The 18,501-nt window shown below is 38.5% G+C and overlaps 2 protein-coding genes across 2 annotated transcripts; one reads left to right on the top strand and one right to left on the bottom strand.

Annotated features, from left to right (window-relative positions):
- LOC112198542 (probable leucine-rich repeat receptor-like protein kinase At5g63930) lies at positions 1-959 on the top strand. The gene has a single exon (XM_024339690.2). The coding sequence runs from the start codon at positions 1-3 to the stop codon at positions 955-957; it is 957 nt and encodes a 318-aa protein (XP_024195458.2). The 3' UTR covers positions 958-959.
- Positions 960-14,911: 13,952 nt separating this feature from the next.
- LOC112193065 (nuclear transcription factor Y subunit A-7-like) lies at positions 14,912-16,867 on the bottom strand. The gene is made up of 3 exons (XM_040512387.1): positions 16,675-16,867; positions 15,615-16,045; positions 14,912-15,507 (listed from the first exon to the last, which is right to left on the bottom strand). Exons 1-2 carry the CDS (start codon positions 16,801-16,803, stop codon positions 15,632-15,634), a joined length of 543 nt encoding a protein of 180 aa, XP_040368321.1. The 5' UTR covers positions 16,804-16,867; the 3' UTR covers positions 14,912-15,507; positions 15,615-15,631.
- Between the last annotated feature and the right edge of the window lie 1,634 nt (positions 16,868-18,501).

Below are 18,501 nucleotides of genomic sequence, written 5' to 3'. Positions count from 1 at the left end.
ATGCAGATTCTTGATGTGTCACACAACCTTCTGACTACAATCCCATCTGAGTTTATCACAGCTTGTGGAAGCATAGATGGGCTAAAGCTACTCAATTTCAGTTATAACAATTTGACTGATTCCTTGCCTAGCTTTGTTGGGTTTGCTGGGTTGGAGTTCTTGGACCTCTCTCATAACAGTTTGTTTGGGAGCATTTCCTTGGAGCTGGATGGGTTGATTGGGCTTAAAAGCTTGAACCTTAGCTTCAACCATTTTGGAGGGTCTGTTCCTACTCATCTTGGGAAATGCATGGTTTTGGAGGAGCTTGTGCTTTCTAACAATGGATTTCACGGTGTAATGCCTGTTGAAATTGTGGGCTATCAGAATTTGACTCTGATTGATCTAAGCACAAATAGTCTTTACGGGTCTATTCCTCAGGGAATGGGAGATCTTTCCAAGCTGGAAGTTTTGATTCTATCTTCAAATATGTTAAATGGGAAAATCCCCGCCACACTTGCCTCCATGAGTAGTCTGTTAGAACTCCAACTTGGTCAGAATCACTTGAATGGTGACATTCCAAGGATGCCTACATCTTTGCAGATTGCTTTAAATCTCAGTAACAACCTGTTTAAAGGACGAATTCCGAAGCATTTTTCCCTCCTCACGGAATTAGAAACTTTGGATCTCTCAAATAACAAACTCTCAGGTCGGATACCCTCATTTTTAGCGGATCAATTGGGAGCCTTGACACAATTGTCACTTTCTAACAACCAGCTCTCTGGACCGATTCCATACTTCAAGTCTTGGGTCATGGTCGACGCAACTGGAAATGAGGGTTTGACGAACGCTCCTCCAAGGCCAGAGAGGAAAGCAAGATCACATCATTTCAAAATTGTGGAACTGAGCTCCTTGTCATTTTATGTATTTTTTGTTGTTTCCTTTTGGTTTTTTTCGTTCGATACTTGCCGTAGGCTATGATCTAGTCTTTGGACCTCCCTTGGTTTTTTTTTTTTTTCTTTCAAATTTGTCATTTAGCACCTCAAACATAATAATAAAAAATAAAAACCATGGCTGCAGGACATGCTCTGTTCCCACTGAAGATTAACTATCTCTGTGTTGCTATGATCTGTTAACTTGATCTTGAAATCTCATGCAACAACAACATTTAAATCTCATATGTTTGACACAAAAAAAGAGGTTCATATCTGTTAATATGATACAATTTAAGCAATATATCATATTGTCCATCACAAACCTTCTCTTAACCAACAGAGCCTGTCAAGAAGAGTCGAGACCCTCTCTCTCTAAACTGTAGAGAGAGAAAGTAGATCTGGAAAAAAACCCCTCCCCCTTCTCTTTGCCCAAATCTTAATCCCTTGGGATCTAGATTGAAGGCGTAAGAGTTGGGGGGAGGTCGATCTCTGTCAAAAGGTAACGCATTCCAGTCTCTCCTTTGCCGTTTTTTTTTTTCTTAGTTTGGCAAGTCTCCGGTTTCTCCACCCTCTGTGGTGTGTTTCCACCCTTTTGTGGTGAGTTTCCTGAGCTTGGTCTCAGTTTTAGATCTGTTTATGTCTCTTTATCTTTCTATCTTTCCTTGTTCTTGCCCAATTGTTCATCAAATTTCCAAATCTACTATCAAATCTCACATTCTCCTCCATCTCAAACACCTCACCCTCTCATCTTCATCCGAATTTTCTCTTTTTCCACAACCTCATCTTCACATTCAACCCTGGGTGTCTCGACAGAGACTTGTTCACTTAACTCCACACATGAAGATTGCAGCAGTACCGGCAAACCACCGAAGATTGTGGACATCGCCGGACCAGTGGTGTTGTGATGCATGGTGGTCTCCACCTCCACGACTACCTTTACTAAGTTCTTTGTTTTGTTCTTGTAGTTCTTCCTGTGCTTGCAATTTAGGTGTGGAGAATGATGGTGGAGAGTTTACTTGGCCTCTGGATGTCAAGATTCTGTCGGGTTCAGTTGGTTGCAGTATCACCATGGCGGCCAGCCTCTGCGTTGAAGTGAAGAGCTTGGTGTTAGGTCTAGGTTTCTTTTGGTATTTTGGGCTTTTGGGCTTCGGTTTTAGTTTTAGGTATGGATTGTCTATTGGGTTCTTGGGCCTAGGACTCCTATTTTCTCTGTATTACTTTTGTAATATGTGCTTCATCTAATGAAAGTTCTATTTGAACCAAAAAAAAAACCAACAGAGCCTGTCAAAAATTCATTTTCAAGTTGCAAATGTTGCCCTCCAATTTCCTCCGTAACCCATAACCGAACCATTTGCTAAAGGAATCCTAGCCGCAAATGCAACAAAAATTGATAAGGGGAGCTTAAATTGCAGGCCTTAAAATAGATTGTTTAAGATTTGATCAAGAGATGCCCTAGCTAGTTGTGCTCAGTACCAGAATAACAATTCTTTCCCTGCGACATATGAGCACTCTATCTGAACACACAGGCCTTTTTTAATTTGATATGAGAAATGGTACTATCCATCTGCATTCTTATAAGATAAACTACCAAAATTACACAACAACGAACCAAAGCTGAAAACACAAAGGAATATCTAACAAAAGCATCATTGGATTATCCGGTCTGCTACATAAATAGCAAGGATAAGGCTCCCCCATGAACTCCGCAGCCTATTTGCATCTTATGTGACCAAAAGATATCAACATGTAGCAACTTTAATTTTTTATACAATGAAAAGTTAACCAGATTGATCGAAAATACAGGAAAAGGGAGATAACACAACTTCTCCCACTATCGAACCTTTGTCTCCATTGAATATCAGTTAGAATCAGTGTTTTCAAAGGCGTCGCGAATATTAGTTAGAAATTTAGAATGGCCTAAATGGTTCAATACAAACTGCGGTTTCAAACTTGCAGAATCTTAGTGACATAAACTTACATGGCAACAATCTCAGCAGTATCCCAAACACTAATGCCTCAATGAGTTCTTTGTTGGAACCCCAGGTTGGGCAAAATCACTTGAGAGGTTCAATACCAGTTGGAATATCAGTTGGAATGGTCTGAATGGTTCAATACCAACTGCAGTTTCAAATTCGCAGAATCTTGGGTCACATGAACTTACAAGGCAACAATCTCAGCAGTATCCCCAACACTATTGCCTCAATGAGTTTTTGACGCAGTCGGATTGATAACTAGGTTTACCAGCAATAAACGTAACAAAAAGATTTTGGAGTCCACCAGAGATAAAAGAGAAAATCTCTATTTTATTGATTAAAGATGAAAAGATGTGTTCTGCAGCCGCTTGCGGCTACATAAATAAGAGAAAAAATACCCTAGGGCGACTAACAATGAAACCCTAAAGCCCATGGATAAAAATGAAAACAAACCAAAAATAACTAGGAAAACCAAAAACGGGTAAAATAGAAAAATGCAGTTTTGAGGCCCTAAACGATCTCGAAAGCCCGAAAAATGCTACAGCTCATGGTATGGCCATGAGTCTTGTTTCTAACGCAATTCCCATTCCGGAAAGGTAAGGTACGTCCCAAACGAACTCCGAGCTATTTCCTGTCTACTAGTCACTTTTCGTTTTCCTCCTTTAGCACGATCTAGTTGTTCTTCAAATTTAGTTGCCAACTGTTCTGCATCAGTTTTTTATTGGAACTTCAAGTTGGGCAAAATCACTTAAGTGGCAACAATCTTGTTAACATGAACTCACAAGGCAACAATCAGCACTATCCCACTATATCCCCAACACTATTGCCTCAATGACTGCTTTCTTGAAACCTCGAGTTGGGCAAAATCACTTGAGTGGTGAAATTCCAAGGTTGCCAACATCTTTGCAAATTGTTGTAAATCTCAGCAGCAATCTTTTTAAAGGACCAATCCCGACTATTCTTTCCCAGCTCACTGCTTTAGGAACTTTGTATCTTTCTAATAACAAGCTCACAGGTCAGATGCCCTTATTTTTAAGGGATCAATTGGTAGCCTTGACACAATTGTTACTTCCAAACAATCAACCCTCTGGTGTGTATTTCCACCATTTAATTCTGGGGTCAGGGTCAACAAATCCGGAAATAAGATGCCAACATCAGGGAAGAAAGGAAGATGACATAATTTCAAAATTGTGGAACTGATGAAAAAAGAAATCCCTCAGCAATGCCTGATTTCAGCCTGGACAGAACGAACACAATCAAAAATGGTTCCTCAACCCCAACAAAAGAGGGAGCACCAATCTTTCAATTGTAATTTCATCCATGTCTCTTAGATTACGAAATTTTTCATCATTAGGATATGCCTAACGAACATCGCATTATCTCTAAAGCTTTGTATTAAGCAAAGACAAATCAAAAACTGAGCGCAATGTATATATCAAATTCAGAATATATCACAGAATCAAAAGCAAGTCACAAACAATAGACTGAACCCTATCAAATGGTAAACCATTGATGTGATAGTGAAACAACTGAGCCACTTATTACCTCTTAGACGATTTGTTTTTCAAAGTGAGTGGCCGTGGTGGAGGGTTGGGATGCTTCTCAGCTTCAATAGGGTCCAACCACTTGAGAGGGTTTGCGATTAATTGGGTACAATGACCAATGACATTGCCAGCAAACACCAGAACCATCATCTGAAACCCACCACCACGAATAGCAGAATCTGCATCAGCTCCTCCGCTAGCTTTTGCCCTCTCCAATCCATCTGAAATTCTCATGTCAGATACCCATATCTTTATATCTCAGCGGCAACCTTTTTGGATTCTGACTACTTTTTTCGAGCTCACTGGTTTAGAAATTTTGTATCTCTCTAATAACAAAATCTCAGGTCAGATACCCTTATTTTTAAGGGATCAAGGAAAAGGTGGACAATGGACACGCTATCAAAATTTTGTCCAAGTTTGGACCATTCTGGAAGTTTGCATTTCCTTGTTTGAAGGCAGTTCTTCAACATTATGAAGATACTAGAATCCAATCAACCTTGTACCTGAGAACACAATGGTTCATGAAGGAGCATTTGATATGGGAAGCATTTATTTAAAACTAAGCCATGGTAATAGTAGCAACAAAATGAACTTTAGAAGACACAGACTAGATAGTCTTGGCATCATACCAAGAATTAGAATAGAACCGACCTTTACCGAGGTTAGGGATATGGAATGTGAGAGTAAATCAATATCCAGTCCATACTCAATAGGCAACCTCCAGTACTAGACCAAACAGAAAATAGGTCTTTCATATATGAATCTTCTAGCTTGACTGTTACTAAACAATAAAGCACGGCTGCTAGGGGGATATCAACCATGCATACTTACAAATATCAATGCAATAGAATCCCCTAATAAACCCAACACAGTAGCTGAGTAGGCACCAATCAAATTAGTGTTAACAACTTATTCTCTGAACTCCCTTAGTTTAGTAAGTAGAATTGTTTACTCTAAACCCTAAACCCTAGATATTACTTAAATGATTGTAATTTCAAACTAATTGTCCTTGGCAATTTGGCATCATTCACATCTGAGCCTAGACATCTCGAACTCGATGCCCTAATATGTCAATAAAATCGTCGTAGGGTTGTAGACATAATTCATATTGTTAGTATAGTGTTGGCATTCCTTCTTCACAAAAGCCCAAGGTTGCAGCCCAAGCCCATAATTGTTTAATTACAATTGTTGTGGTTGCCTTGCTGTCAGCTTCCCCATCTTAGCATGATTGCAACTTGCCTCTTCTTATCTTGCTGTCAAAGACCCACGTGAAGACTTGAAGATCAGTTTGCTGGCAGCTTCCCCACTTTAGCTTGATAGAGAAATTGCAACTTAATTACTTCCTCTTCTCTTGTGTGTGGCTACCTTGCTGTCGAAAGCCAAAGGCAAAGTTTGAAGACTAGTTCAATTGGAACTTGCTACCTCATCAGTTTGCTGCTTTGCTGCCTTGTTGTCGTGCTTCCCCATCCCATCTCATCTTGTTGTCTTGTCCAAGATCAAGCTTCAACCTTGCAGTTCAAAAGAAGACCCCTCTTCCCATGGCTCAAGTAAGCTCATGCATGGCATCTCTTTCTCAAACCCAATGGTTTTTCATGGGTTCCATTCCTATGTCAGTTTTGATTATGGAGCTTGAGTGTTTTGGTTTCTTGAATTGGTATTCCCAATTGAAATTAGGAGCATAGGTTTACATGGGCAATCTGAAATTATGGGTATGGGTTTACCATCTCCAATTGAGTTTAAGGGTTCTTTGAGTGAACTGTGCTTTCTCTTCCTCCTATATATATATGGGTTCTCTGTTCATTCTCAAGCATTGAAAATATTTGGGTTTTCAATCCCTTTGTTGTTTAAAGTTCTATCTCTTTGGTTTTCTGTTTTTCAAAGTGTCTTGTTCCATGTTGAAAACAATTTGAAAAACAACAAACCATTCAATCATTCATACATATCATATCTTGCATCCCATGAGGTCATTTGGGTATTGCAAACTTCAAAGGTGAAATCTCCAAGAAAGAACTTGCTGCGTTCATAGCTTGTTTCATAGCTGAGATTTCTGAGTTGTTCACTTGTGTAAACAATTAGCAAGAGTTAAGTACAAACAGTCTAGTGAGTCAGTCTAGAATGGTTGCCGAGTTCAGTGCAATCACTGTGTTGTAATCTTGTAATTTGGTTTCATAGTGAATTGGTTTTGGTCTTTCAAGAGTTAAAGGCCACGCAAATGTTTTCCCTCGATAGGGTGTTTACTGCGTTAACAAAAATCTGTGTTCTTTAATGCTTTAGTTGGTTTGCTTGATTGTTCAATATATTCTGTTCAATATCAGCACTCAGGATTGATCACCCAGTTGCAATCCCTGAGAAAGTTTTGAACGGAAAAAATTGGTTGTGAGCCTATTCACCCCCCTCTAGGCTCCTTCTAGGATCTTCAATTGGTACCAGAGCGGGTCACTAACCTGTGTTAGTGTGTTCCTCTGGACTCCTAGAATGGACCGTGATAGAGTCTCTAGTTCCATTAACTCTCCTCCATATTTTGATGGGAAAGATTATTCTCAATGGAAAGTAATGATGATGGCTTTCCTGCAATCTCAAGAGGATAAGTTGTGGAACATTATAGAGAAGGGTTGGATAGAACCAACTAAAAAGGAAACTGAAACTTCAAATCCTATTCCTAAACCAAGAGGTGAGTGGACTGTTGCTGAGCAATTTGATCACAAATGTGATACTAAAGCTCGCTATAGCCTTTTCGCTGCCTTGTCGGATAAGGAAAGAAAAAGAATTACAAATTGTCCAACTGCTAAAGCTTCTTGGGAATTACTTCAAACCACTCATGAGGGTAACAAAAAGGTGAAGGCACAAAAACTTCAAAGCCTTGTGCTTGAATTTGAAGAAATGACTATGAGAGAGGATGAATCTGTTGATGACTTCCATAGTCGCCTCATCAATATTACCAATCAATGTCATGGGTTGGGTGATCCTATTTTAGAGCATAGAATTGTGAAAAAGTTTCTTCGAGCTCTTCCTCCTAGTTTTGAGGCTAAGCAAATTGCCATTGAGGAAGCTCAAGATCTTGATTCATACTCATTAGATGAGCTTGTAGGAAATTTGAAAACCTTTGAGTCAAAAAGAAGAAAGGGTAAGAAAGAAAAATCAATTGCTTTAAGCACTTTGAAAAAAGAAGAAGACCCTTCTGATTTTAATCTAGATGAATTTGCTGTTCTCACAAAACAGTTCAAAAAATTTCTTAAATCCGAAAGGCCATTCTCTTCTAAAATTTTTTCTGGTTCCACTTCTTCCAAAAGAAATCAAATCGATGATGCTTCTAATGACAAATACTCAAAGTCTTCCAAGCCTTTTCAAAAGAAGTTTTTCAGTGAAAAACCAAAATGTTTTGAGTGTCAAGGATATGGTCATCTTGCTGCTGATTGTGCAAACAAGAAATATAAGTCTCAATCAAATAGAGCTTTTAAAACCTCTTGGAGTGATAGTGAATCTGAAACCCAGTCCGACCATGAAGAGGAAAATGTTGCTCTTGTTGGTACCACCCAAAATGAGTCCTTAGATGAATCTAATGATGATGAGCAATCCGAGGAGGTAGCCTCTAACAAGTTCCAGCAACTGTACAAGGCCTCAAAAATAATGATTGGAAAGACTGAGGAATTGAAGGATCAACTTGCTGTTTGTGAAAAAGAAAAAATCTGGGATAGCTGAGAAGTTGCAATCCTGCAAGAAGAAGTGGGAAATTGAAAGAAATGCATTGGTAAGTCAAGTGGAGACTCTGCAAGAGAACTTGAATGCTCAAATCAGGTTAGTCAATTCTTTAACTTCTGAAAAAATCTCTCTTGAAAAATCCTTACATGATTCTCAAGAAAAGTTTTCAAAATTTTCAATTGGATCTGATAAAGTTTCCAAAATGATTGGAATGGGCAAAGTTGATAGGGACAAAAAGGGTCTTGGTTTTCATTCTGGAGAACGCTCCTCTAAGAAGCCAACTATTTTTGTGAAAAGTAGGTTGCTACCTAAAGAAAATGTCCCTAAGTCATCCAAAAAATTCATTCCTATTTGTCACCATTGTGGTATTACTGGACACATTAGACCAAGGTGTCATAAACTCAGAAATAGTCCTCAAAAGTCTACAAGGTCTCATGAAAACTCTCTGCTTCTTTCTTTACAGTCAACTTTGGAAAAATCTTTGAAAGAATTTGGTAGGATTGCTAAACTTGTTGCAATCCCGAGAAAAGAAAATGTTGTTTGGGCAAAGAAAAATAAGTCATTTCATCCACTTGCTTCTACTGATTTTAAACCCTTTGACATTTGTGGAACTGATTCTGAACCTTATGAAATGTGTCTTCTATCCTCTTTATGTTTCTCACATGTTGAAGAAAATGACTCCATTGCTACTTATTTGGTTGCTCTTACGGCTCTATCATCTAGAAAAGCTGATACTTGGTATTTGGATAGTGGGTGCTCTAGGCACATGACAGGTGATAAAAACTGGTTCTCATCCTTCTATGATGAGGCTATCAGTGGTTCTGTCACTTTTGGTGATGGAAAGAAAGCAAAGGTTGTGGGAAAAGGGATTGTAACTGCTCCTGGTATCCCAAATTTAAAAAATGTGTTGTATGTTGAAGGGCTCCAAGCTAATCTTATTAGTGTGAGTCAATTGAGTGATGACTTTGAAGAGGTTAGATTCAATAAGCTGAGATGTCTTGTTCTTGATGGTAAGGGTAAGAGTGTTATGGGTGGACTACGGTCCAAAGATCATTGTTATTGTGTCAATGCTAATGATTCTGTTTCTTCTCAGATTTGTCTTAGTTCCTCCTCGACTGATGATACTCTAAATCTTTGGCATAGACGGCTCTGCCATGTGAACTACCAAGACTTGGTGAAGCTCTCCACCAAAGAAGGGGTAAGGGGTTTGCCCAAATTGAGTGGGAAACCAACCGGTATGTGTGAGGGTTGCAAGCTTGGTAAGCAAACTCGTTCCTCACATAGGGTCATTAATTCTATGTCTACTTCACAACCTTTGGATTTAATGCATATGGATCTGGTTGGACCTGTTCAAACCAAAAGCTTAGGTGGTAAGAAGTACATGCTTGTTCTAGTCGATGATTTTTCTAGGTTCACTTGGGTGAAATTCTTGTGTGAAAAATCTGATGCTTTTGACAACTTTCAAAACTTGTGCAAAATGATTTCAAATGAGCAATACTCTTCAAATAAATGCATTGTAAGACTTAGAACTGATCATGGAACTGAATTTGAAAATGCTTCATTTGATGAGTTTTGTAATGATATGGGAATTAAGCATGAGTTCTCGGCTCCCATAACTCCGCAACAAAATGGTGTTGTGGAAAGGAAAAACAGGGTTTTAATTGAAATGGGAAGAGTTATGCTAAACTCTGCTGGTCTTGCTCATACTTTTTGGGCAGAAGCGATTAGCAATGCTTGCTATACCATCAATAGGGTCATCTTTAGATCGGGAACTGAAAAAACTCCTTATGAGATTTTGAAAGGAAAGAAACCAAATGTGAGCCATTTGAGAGTGTTTGGCAGCCCTTGTTACATCTATAGGGATAGAGAATATCTTGCCAAATTTGATGCTAAAAGTGACAAAGGAGTCTTTCTTGGTTATTCATTGAATAGTAGAGCTTATAGGGTTTATAACAAGAGAACTTATTCTGTGATGGAAACCATTAATGTCTCTATTGATGACTCAATTGTGCTCTCACATACTCCTTGTATAAGTTTTGATCAGGTACTTTTCGAGAGAGAAAATGATGATGATGCTGCTGCTGAAGGCCAAGAAGATGAGGAAGTTTCAGAGGGGATTGATGATACCTCTACAATCCAGCCTGTTTACAGAACTGGACAGCAGCAAGTGCATAAGGATCATTCCTCCTCTGACATCATTGGTGATGTGAATGATGGTTTGAAAACAAGGAGACAAGCAAAAAGGGTTGTAAGCAATCTCTCTATTCTTTCATGCTTCATTGCAAAGCATCAAGAAGATATTAGCATCATTACATTTTATGGTTTTGTTTCTGTTATAGAACCTAAAAATGCTAAAGAGGCTTTGTGTGATGTTAATTGGATAAATGCCATGCAAGATGAATTGAGTCAATTTGCTAGAAATGATGTGTGGTATTTGGTTCCTAGACCGGACTCTTCAAATGTCATTGGAACAAAATGGATTTTCAAAAACAAATCTGATGAAAAGGGTCAGATTACCCGCACCAAAGCAAGGCTTGTTGCTCAAGGGTATTCTCAAGTTGAAGGTCTTGATTTTGATGAAACCTTTGCCCCCGTTGCAAGGCTTGAATCTGTTCGTCTTCTCTTTGCCATTGCATGTCATTTGAGGTTTATTCTTTATCAAATGGATGTGAAAAGTGCGTTTTTAAATGGTGTTCTTCAAGAAGAAGTGTATGTTGAACAACCTGCAGGATTCATAGATCCTATCCATCCCGACCATGTGTATAGACTTAAGAAAGCTCTTTATGGGCTGAAACAAGCCCCTAGAGCTTGGTATGAGAGACTTTCCTCTCATCTTTTGGATAAAGGCTATGTTAGAGGTTCAATTGACAAAACTTTGTTTGTAAAAAGAACTTCTCATCATTTAATTCTTGCTCAAGTCTATGTGGATGACATTGTTTTTGGTTCAACTTCAGATTCATTGATTGAAGAATTCACTAATATCATGAAAAATGAGTTTGAAATGAGTTTGTGTGGCAAATTAAATTATTTTCTTGGTCTGCAAGTCCAACAAAGGAGTGATGGTCTCTACATCTCTCAAACCAAATATGCCAATGACCTTGTGAAAAAGTTTGGCTTGGATGCTGCTACTGCTGTCCGAAATCCCATGGGAACTAGTTCAAAACTTGATGTGGATTTGACTGGAATTAGTGTTGATCAAACCTTGTATAAAAGCATGATAGGAAGCTTGTTGTACCTTACTGCTAGCAGACCCGATATTTCTTTTAGTGTTGGTGTTTGTGCTAGATATCAAGCTAATCCTAAGGAATCACATCTAAAGGCTGTTAAACGCATCATTAGATATGTTTCTGGAACTTCTAACTATGGGGTGGTGTACACCTTTGATTCCAATGTTGAGATTGCAGGTTATACTGACTCGGATTGGGCAGGAAATGTGGATGATCGAAGAAGCACCTCGGGTGGATGTTTCTTTGTGGGAAACAATCTTGTTTCATGGCATAGCAAGAAGCAAAACTGTGTGTCTCTCTCAACTGCCGAAGCCGAGTACATTGCAGCTGGTAGTTGTTGCACCCAAATGTTATGGATGAAACAAATGTTGAACGACTATGGTTTCCCTCAAGGTAAGTTGTCAATCTTTTGTGACAACACTAGTGCCATTAACATCTCTAAGAATCCTGTTCAGCACTCACGCACAAAGCATATTGATATTCGATATCATTTCATTCGTGATCTTGTTGATGCAAATATCCTTGAGCTGGAATTTATTCCCACTGAAAATCAATTGGCTGATTTGTTTACAAAACCTTTAGACAACCTTCGTTTTGAGTCTCTTAGGAAGTCTATTGGAGTGTGCTCTACTGTTTGAATATTCTCACTCATATATACAGGCTGTTTGTTATATATTATGTGTGATGCATTTAGTGTAGGTTGTGAAAAATAAGTGGTTTATTTCCTTTGGGGATTGCATGCATTGTTTCAATCCTGGAAAATACTGATCATGTCTTGATCTAAGATCAGAGGGTAGTGTGTTCATAATTTCTTCTTCCTTGGTTACTCAAGGTTCTCAAGACTCTTTGCATCTGCTTTCTATTGTTCACTGCTCATTTTTGTTAAAAAGTCTATCATCTTAAACTCTTGCACCTAAATCTCTTGTGGGGTTTCATATTGTGCTCAGTTTTTGTGTTGGTTTGAGATGAGTAGTGTATGCTTCTTTGTGAAAAAATTTAGAGAAGCTTGGCCAGGCTATTCCCAAAGTAAACAGGCCTCGGTCGTGGTGAACGATATGAGGATTGGGAAGAAAAGGGAATGGCTTGGTCACCCCGGTGGTATCTTCTTGTTTGATATCCTCTTTTTGACTCGAGTTGATATGTCCTTTGGAGTGTCCTTGTTACACTTAATGCCTTAAAACCAACTGGTTTGAGAGCCATTGACATAAGACTTGTTACATGGGTCACAAATATGGGTTTATTCCTAAAAGCTCCAGCTTAACAAAGCCAATGATTATGAGCTAAATAAATTAAAAAAAAAAAAAAAATTGGAGAGATAAGGATCAATGAAAAGAAATAGGACTTCATCTCATTCCTTTGTAATCTCTTATGTATCAATTCTTATCCCTTGGAGGTTTAGCTCAAGTTTCTAAAAAAAATTCAAGAATCATGAAATGATACAAGTCATCTTTGAGCTGTGTTTACAAAAAGGAACTGTCAAATTGTCTTGAGTTTCTTTGTGGGATCTGGTGGGATTCAAATGTGCTCTACAATCCTCTGTGGCTCTTTGCCTGGCTTTTCAAGATAAATCTAGGATTGACTATGTCCTTCATCCTTGCTTGCTTGCATTTTTAAAATTCTCAATAATCCGCTGCATATATTGAGGGGGAGTATTCATTGATACATGTGGTCTTCCTTGTGTTCTTCAAAATTGAAGGTTGTTATTTCAAAAATGTTATCCAAGTTGGCCATTTGCATTTTTCTGCAGATTTTGTACTCTTGAAAGGATGTTTTCTGTTCTTGTTGATAGCATTTTCCCTTTGTCATTCCTAGACAAAAAGGGGGAGAAGTATTAGGTGCCTTTGTGGCAGTTCCTTATTGCTAATGCTTCATGTGATCTTAAAATGCTTTGGTTGGCTGCATTGTTTTTCTTGTGCCTTAATTGCCCATGCTTCACCTGGTATTTCTTGTGCAATTGTTTCAGGTTTGTTTTGCAACTGCTGTCTAAGTATTAGGCTAGTATTGTGTTGCAAAGTAGTGTTTTGTTTAGGAATGCCAAAGGGGGAGATTGTTAGTATAGTGTTGGCATTCCTTCTTCACAAAAGCCCAAGGTTGCAGCCCAAGCCCATAATTGTTTAATTACAATTGTTGTGGTTGCCTTGCTGTCAGCTTCCCCATCTTAGCATGATTGCAACTTGCCTCTTCTTATCTTGCTGTCAAAGACCCACGTGAAGACTTGAAGATCAGTTTGCTGGCAGCTTCCCCACTTTAGCTTGATAGAGAAATTGCAACTTAATTACTTCCTCTTCTCTTATGTGTGGCTACCTTGCTGTCGAAAGCCAAAGGCAAAGTTTGAAGACTAGTTCAATTGGAACTTGCTACCTCATCAGTTTGCTGCTTTGCTTCCTTGTTGTCGTGCTTCCCCATCCCATCTCATCTTGTTGTCTTGTCCAAGATCAAGCTTCAACCTTGCAGTTCAAAAGAAGACCCCTCTTCCCATGGCTCAAGTAAACTCATGCATGGCATCTCTTTCTCAAACCCAATGGTTTTTCATGGGTTCCATTCCTATGTCAGTTTTGATTATGGAGCTTGAGTGTTTTGGTTTCTTGAATTGGTATTCCCAATTGAAATTAGGAGCATGGGTTTACATGGGCAATCTGAAATTATGGGTATGGGTTTACCATCTCCAATTAAGTTTAAGGGTTCTTTGAGTGAACTGTGCTTTCTCTTCCTCCTATATATATATGGGTTCTCTGTTCATTCTCAAGCATTGAAAATATTTGGGCTTTCAATCCCTTTGTTGTTTAAAGTTCTATCTCTTTGGTTTTCTGTTTTTCAAAGTGTCTTGTTCCATGTTGAAAACAATTTGAAAAACAACAAACCATTCAATCATTCATACATATCATATCTTGCATCCCATGAGGTCATTTGGGTATTGCAAACTTCAAAGGTGAAATCTCCAAGAAAGAACTTGCTGCGTTCATAGCTTATTTCATAGCTGAGATTTCTGAGTTGTTCACTTGTGTAAACAATTAGCAAGAGTTAAGTACAAACAGTCTAGTGAGTCAGTCTAGAATGGTTGCCGAGTTCAGTGCAATCACTGTGTTGTAATCTTGTAATTTGGTTTCATAGTGAATTGGTTTTGGTCTTTCAAGAGTTAAAGGCCACGCAGATGTTTTCCCTCGATAGGGTGTTTACTGCGTTAACAAAAATCTGTGTTCTTTAATGCTTTAGTTGGTTTGCTTGATTGTTCAATATATTCTGTTCAATATCAGCACTCAGGATTGATCACCCAGTTGCAATCCCTGAGAAAGTTTTGAACGGAAAAAATTGGTTGTGAGCCTATTCACCCCCCTCTAGGCTCCTTCTAGGATCTTCACATATCTTGAGTAACACGTTACTCTAAACAATTGGAAATTTAAATCGCCGAGAAAAAGTATGTTGAGTTTTGCAAAATAATTGTTGTGGACTTACCTATGGAAGTTTGCTAACTTGATATTCCATTAAAAGGGAATAAACAGTGAACCGCAGTACAGAACATCACAAAAGACTTGTTCTTGTTTGCACTACTCACCATGTACAAAACAACACACCTAACAATTTTATTCAAACCTTCAAGGCCAAAATAGGGTTCCTGAAATTTTGACCTTAAAATCAAGCTGAGATAGTGTATACTCAGCACTTTATGCCAAGTGAAATAAACACCCATTACAATTTCCCACAAAACCTTTAAAGATTCCATTCTAAAGCAAACTCCCTTCCACAATGGGAAGTAGCAGGTGCATCAGTCACAATCTATAGACCAGTACATGGATGCAATAAACTCCAAAATATGGGAGGGAGTGTAGAGAAACTCTATTAAGTAGATACAATAAGCTCTCTTTGCCTCTACAGAAAGTCTTAACACACTTACAAAATAGGAAAACAACACTGTTTCAATTCTACGTTCCCACAACTATTTTCTAAAGTTCCAAACAGTTCCTTGCTTTACTGCGTCAACAACAGGGGGTGAGTGGAAGTGGTTCATGACTGAAGACAGCATGGAATCCATCACCTATCTCCTGTGGTATCGTCCCAATAATTACAAAGTAACTGAAGCCAAGAATGAATTGCCTGACAGACATTGCACAAGAAGGGTTTTTCCAAGCTGGAGACTGCACACCTTCAGCAACACCTGCAAGATAGGCAAGCCCCCATAAGAGAGAGATAACATCAATGGTATATCTGATCTTATGATTTGTTATATAAAATTAATAACTATCGCCCATAAGGTACCACAACCTCATAGGGGAATTTTGTCATTTACTGTGAATGGCCCCACGAGAGGATCCATTCAACTGAATTGTTTCCTTCTGTTGACCAAGGAAAACACCTTCCTTGCCGTCATTAAATGTTGTACGATACGTTAATGATGACGGGACATGGCCACTGCCATTACCGTTGGAGAGTGTGTGGTTATTGAGTGTCCTGAACCATGAACCTGATCCTTCTTGCTGGACATTGGAGGAAACGAAATTGCCATTGCTATCATTAGGAAAGCACTCAAAACCAGATTTGGCAGATTTGGGTGAAAAATTTGCATCCAAATTAATGGTTTTTTCTGATGAGGAATTTGCATCACTATCATCTTGCTTCTTCGTATTAAGGAAACGGCCTCCACAACCCCTTGCTCTCCTCAACGCATGCTGGTGACGAGACTCATGAAGATATGGCTGCCAAATAGAAAACAAAATCATATATAGCACAATCACTTACGGTACTTCCAGCTATCATTTAATTAGCAAAGTCCACAAGGCATAACACGCCTTCAGAAGTTGTGTCTTCATCTATATGCTTATAAATAGTGTGGAAGATCTGTAGAAAAAGGGGAGCATGTGGGGAAATATAGACCTTGTCAAAGCTTTAAAAACATTAACAGCCAAGGGGCAACCAGCACCAATCAGGCTACTGTGTACTTTATATTTTTGTTAAAGTCTACACAGGATGAAAAACGGAAGCATGTGGGGAAATGTAGACCTTGTCAAAGCCATAATAACATTAGAGAAAGACTTGCGTGGGGCACCCGCACCACGTGGCAATAGGGCAGACCAATCACTGTCTAGCAGGGGGGTCTTTTGGGTATTGTACATTAAGGGAGCAGGGGCAGTTTCAGAAAAGAGAAAAAAATTTCTTTGTTCTTATTGGGTGGCTCTAAAGCCACGTGGTGGGGAAACCCCCACCTAAGAATTTCTCATAACATTAACAGCAAAGGGGCAACCAGCACCAATCAGGCTACTTGTGTATTCCTTTAGATTTTTGTTAAAGTCTACAGAGGATGAAGAGACCTAAATCATTAACTTACCTTCCTAACTTTTATAAGCTTCCTTTCAAGCTCAGCTTTAGCACGTGACTGTCTTCGTCTCAAAATACCATGGTATTGCTTGGCATTTACATAAACAGGCTCCTCTTCCATTTCAAGGGGCAAGGGCATTCTACCATGATGCAAGCCATAGAATTGAGGGGGCACCTGGCATCAGGTCACCAGATAATAAGTGAAACTTTTCTTTGCATTAAACTTATGATGATTACCAGTACAGTACAAAAAGGTAAAACATGCCTACTGTACACCTCAAAGTAAAAGTTGTTAGGATTGCGGCTCAATATCTAATTCCTTGTCTGTTTTGGATTCTTTACTTCTGAAGGCTTTGGGTAAGCTATTCTAGTGTATCTAGGATTTATGGAGTTTTTCCTTGGAAGTAAAGGTTTAGGATTACCTTCTATGATTCTGAATCCTATTATAAGTCTAACTAATTGTGAGCCTATAAATAGGATCTTAGAGGCATAGCTTTAGGTGTGGATCAATTGAGAGTTCTGATAATTTCAGAGATTTTAGAGAGTTGCAAGCTTTGAGAGATCGGGTGTATTTGAGAATTATCTATTGAGAATTTGGGTTGTGAGGAGAGAGGTTATTTGAGTGGAAGAACCAAAACGTTCTTCAAAAGTTTGTAATCTTCTTCTCGTTTAGTGGATCCACCATCATCATCAACCGGGGATGTAGGTCAACTGTTTGACCGAATCTCGTCAACAATCTTGTGTTTGCTTGCATAGTTTGTGATTATTGTCTTGATTCAGTTTCGGTCTTAGGCTAGGGAATTCGGAAGGTGACCCGAATTTCCTAACAAAAGTGTCCATAAGACAGCCGTACTTTCCTCAGCATTAAATTCATCATAACCAGTTTTAGGCTGACATTGTCCATCAAACATAAATCACACTAATTTTGGCACACTCATACTAGCTTTCAAGAAAAAATTATAAACTACATGCATATGCATAATAGCATTTGTTGGACACTAAAATATATTGTACTCATCAAAAAGAAGTATATTGTAATTCTAAATCAGTCCTCAAATACGGTTTCCAAATGTGTTTAGAGGCCTGACCTAGACATATCTCATTTCTTGTTTTCTAAACAAGGCATTAGAGCATCACTGGTTTTTACACCTACACTTCTGAAAGAATAAATGTTCTTTCATCAGACTACCGCCCACCATATGCTTGTCATGTTGTTTCATTTGCAAAGTCTGTTTTACATAATTTATCTCTGGTTGATCAGTGACCTAACATTCATGACGTGAGGTGAGCACTAGTGGTGGATCCCGGTTCCTCATTATCTTCTAGCAGCATTCATATCTTAGTATTATTTGTTCAATTTTCCACCTGGTTCTAACAAAATGCATATTTGACTGATAGAAAGTGTTCAATAAAGCCTTATAGAAGCAGCTATTTTGGTAGCAAGTGTTCAATATTTGGTCATATTCAGTTGCTAATTTGCTCTAGTGTTTCTTAGGAGCTTCATAATTGAACAATAAGTGTTGAGCCTAGCAGTTTTACTAGCGTTCAGTTTTTAATTATCTGATTTGGGATTTAATATTCTTAGGCTAGTTTTACATTTTTTTTTAGAATTCTTTTATTTTAGGTTTTTAGTTTCCTTTTTAATTTGGATTCTTTAGGATTTCTTGATAGATTATGATTTAGGGTTTTGCATGCCTATATAAGCACCATTATGCTTTGTACTAGAATCAGTTTATCATATTAAATTTAATAAAATTAGTGTTGAAGGATGTTGACATAATGTGTGCCTCTACAAACTAGGGTTTAGAGTGGTAATAGGAAAGTGTTCTAGGTATTC

This window comes from Rosa chinensis, chromosome 1 (assembly GCF_002994745.2).
Source record: "Rosa chinensis cultivar Old Blush chromosome 1, RchiOBHm-V2, whole genome shotgun sequence".
Classification (NCBI taxonomy): Eukaryota; Viridiplantae; Streptophyta; class Magnoliopsida; order Rosales; family Rosaceae; genus Rosa; species Rosa chinensis.
This window is presented reverse-complemented; position numbering and strand designations above follow the sequence as displayed.

Coding starts and splice junctions, on each gene's coding strand:
- LOC112198542 (XM_024339690.2), top strand. CDS start 1: ATGCAGATTCTTGATGTGTCACACAACCTTCTGACTACAATCCCATCT.
- LOC112193065 (XM_040512387.1), bottom strand. CDS start 16,803: ATGCCCTTGCCCCTTGAAATGGAAGAGGAGCCTGTTTATGTAAATGCC. Junction 16,046..16,674: donor AGCTTATAAAAGTTAGGAAG/GTAAGTTAATGA, acceptor TCTATTTGGCAG/CCATATCTTCATGAGTCTCG.